Source organism: Dendrobium catenatum, unplaced genomic scaffold (assembly GCF_001605985.2).
Source record: "Dendrobium catenatum unplaced genomic scaffold, ASM160598v2 fragScaff_scaffold_1301, whole genome shotgun sequence".
Taxonomy (NCBI): domain Eukaryota; kingdom Viridiplantae; phylum Streptophyta; class Magnoliopsida; order Asparagales; family Orchidaceae; genus Dendrobium; species Dendrobium catenatum.
Window position 1 is genome coordinate 147464 of NW_021319763.1, and position 3386 is coordinate 150849.

General features: G+C 36.9%; 1 protein-coding gene across 1 annotated transcript; it reads right to left on the reverse strand.

The window, feature by feature from the left end:
* Window positions 1–925: 925 nt before the first annotated feature.
* Window positions 926–2544, reverse strand: LOC110099707 (transcription repressor OFP3). Its single transcript, XM_020826946.2, has one exon. It carries the CDS (start codon window positions 2184–2186, stop codon window positions 1218–1220), a length of 969 nt encoding a protein of 322 aa, XP_020682605.1. The 5' UTR covers window positions 2187–2544; the 3' UTR covers window positions 926–1217.
* Between the last annotated feature and the right edge of the window lie 842 nt (window positions 2545–3386).

Genomic DNA, 3386 nt, shown 5'->3' on the forward strand with positions numbered 1-3386 from the left:
TATTCTCATTCATATAATCAGAATGTGTTTAATGAATGTTTTTCCCACCAACAATATTTCACAATGACGTAAAAGTTAATTATGATAATTTCTTTTTTCATAGATTGGACATCCATCCTTTTAGTGAAAGAGAAAATATTTAATTTTTTGAAGCAACGATTTGATTCAACTGTTATTCTAAACATCAATACTCTTCTATTTAAAGGGCTGAGACATTTCATTTGCTCGTGTGAGTGCATTACCCTCATTAATAGAAAATCATATAAGAAATAGGGCCAACCCAACTTGGACCTGTAAGTACTGTTTCTCTCTGCATGCTGTTTCGAGTAACTGTAGTAGTGATTTGATGTCTCGAGCCCATGCATTCTTTATAAGAAATATGGATGAAGAATTTATGATCCTTCGAAGGCATAATGAATGCCACTATGATCAATTAAATCATATTGAATTTCATATCTTGTTCACAAATAATCACCACAACTACTATTATAACCCAACTGAGGCCACAGACAGGCCCGAGATCAATTAAAAAATTAAAAGAAAATCATTTGCCATTGGACTGATTTCATCAAGGCCATGCCCAATCACTTGCTTTGTACTTGATGCTATCACATTCTTCTTACATGTTTGATATTCTTTGATCAGATCTTCCACACTGTAATAGTGAGAGGACTGGAAAGAGGTTCTGTCCCAACAATCCTTGCTTGCTAACGTACTCGAGAAAGAAAGAATTTATTGGGTTATGCAATCTTGATAGCTGGTGATCTCTCAATCTCTCCTGCTAAATGTTTACAGGAAGCGAGAAATAAGAAGGATGCTTCTCATGGACTGATGCTTCGGCTGCAATTTCAGTCGAGAGAGGCTATAGATGCAGACGATTCGATCTTACATTGATCTCGAAAGCTAGATCTAGCAAATAAAAAGATTGAACTTTTGAATGATCTTCCATTGTGGTTTCAAATTCAAAATCTGCAGGACTGTCTTCACCTCCTTCCCATTTAAGGGAAGTGCAATAAAATTCTCATAACAGTTGACCAATATCATTACAGCATCGATTTTTTAAAAGAAAATTACAACTTGATCAGACTTGAAGCAAGCGAGGACAACTCGAATGGCAGAAACAAATTGATGTGCAGTTTCTTTTGATTAGAAAGCTATAAAGATATATATATATATATTTATATATGTAATTCAAACATTCGGTTTGTAGAAGAACCTTACAAGAATGTTCTTCTACTTATATTGCAAGTTGCTGCAGTGAGATCAAACCAGATTTGCTTGAAAGCCTTTACGATTAGATCATGATACTCGTGTGAGTTCAAATAGAGGTAGCAAGAGAGAAGCTCCTCCATATCCTTTGAAGACCAAAGATTGTTTTGAAAGATCATCTCTAGCATGGAATCTCTGAAGTCACTTTGGGGGTCGAAAGACGATTTCACCACGATGAAGCTATCAGCCAAGCGATTCTTCTCTAGTAATCTCTTCTTCGCTAACTTAGGTGATTTCAATCGCATCTTAATTTTTGGAGTTTGCGGTGTGGACCTCCTCATATTGCCATGGCTATGGAAATTCCTCTGTTTCGAGTTTTGGTTTCCTACAGTGAGGTTGGGTCTACTGATTTCTTTCTTGAGAGGCTTCGTTACTATAGGAGGTAGAGGAATATGAAGATTGTAAACAGAACTATTTAATTCATCATTGAAGACGCCATCTAAGTTGTGCGGAGAAGTTTCATGGGCTGGTTTTGAGCTTAAAACAGAGGAACTTTCTTCTTTCCATGTTATGACAGAAGAAGCAGCTGAAGGGATGAGTTTATTGTGAGTGCTCAATGGCTTCTTACGAGGTTTTGTCTTGCTTTTTCCTGGTTTGTCTAAGGGTAAGTGAGTGTCTGTAGCTTTGGGGTACGTAGAGAAATAATGGAGTTGCTCTTCTCGGTTTCCGCTGGGAAAATAATAGGATCGTCTGTTTCCAATATAAGCTTCATTTTCTGGTGATTTTGGGATTGGCTTTTGATTTCCGAATGATTTACCTGTTTCCATGATAGGAACTTGGCCTTTCTCCAACGAATTCTTAACTTTCCTTCTTCGCCTGCTTGCTCTCTTTCCCATATCCATAAGCTTATAAAACCAAGAATTTGGCATCAATTCAAATAGTCTGAATGCCCTGAATCTGTAGCTCGCCTTCCCCATGAATACAATTCACCCAAAATTAGAAGTAAGACAAACAAGTTGACGAGAAACCACCTCTCTCTCTCTCTCTCTTTCTCCCCCCCTTTCTGCCTCTCTCAAAGCGTCTTTCCCAATTCAGAGCTGGAAGGACATGCAAGCAAGAAAGACAGCACTGTTTGCAATCATCTCTCTCGCTCTCGCTCTCTCTCTTTCTTAAACCGAGGCCTTCGAAGCACCGGTGGAAGAAAGAGAGGCAGTGAGTGTTTAAGCCAGTGGACGGTCCCAGCAGAAAGAAAAGAAAAAGCTTCGAAGTAAAATGGAGAGAGAGTTTACTGGTCCAAATCTTCAACAAGCAGCACGGTTTCTGCGTTTTCAAGTCACAATTGGACCTTTTTTATCGTTTGAACAGATGTTTTGGCCACTAGTTTAGTGTGGTACAGTGCTATTTTATTAAAATTTATTACAACGAAGTTGATTGAGGAAAATGTTCCATCGTTGTATTTAATAATGTTGTTGTTTATTATGAGAATAGCTTTTGGGAAATCGTCAAGCGATCTGAACTAAAATATAGAGATATAGGCTTCTAGCTAAGCTTATCTCTGACCTCATTTCATGGGCCATGAGTCGACAGAGACCAAACCTATCTTAGAAAATGGCACAAGCTTTGATTACAGATTTGTGTTTGATTTGCTTTTTACGTGCATTAATTTTCACTGTTAATGGAGGAATTTGTCAAATATATCATCATTGTGAACCTATTAGAATAGTCTGTTGTTGCTGTGCTGATAAGGAAATATAAATATCTCTATTAGTGTTCAGACAAAGAAGTTGAGATTCTTCATGGTTATCATGTTATTGGTGCAAATGCGAGGGCACATCTCAGCTGTCCAATCGGCATGGAACGGTTAGGATTGGATCAGTAAAAATTCAATTTTATTTAAAAATAAATACAAGTGGGCTGATCCTCAATCAGCCAAAATAGATCATATGATTGAGATGGGCAACTGCATTTGTCTGGTTAGTATGATAATTTCAGAGGATCTAGCCTGACAATCTAGAATGAATTAAATTATTCTTTTCTTGACTAAGAAGACATTTTAGTGATTGAGCCCTAAAAATTTTTTATCCTAACTTGCCCTAAAATATCTATATATTTCTTCACATTTAATTCTAATATTCTCTTTCATGATTTTTATGACAGTTTAATTACATCTTTTTTTA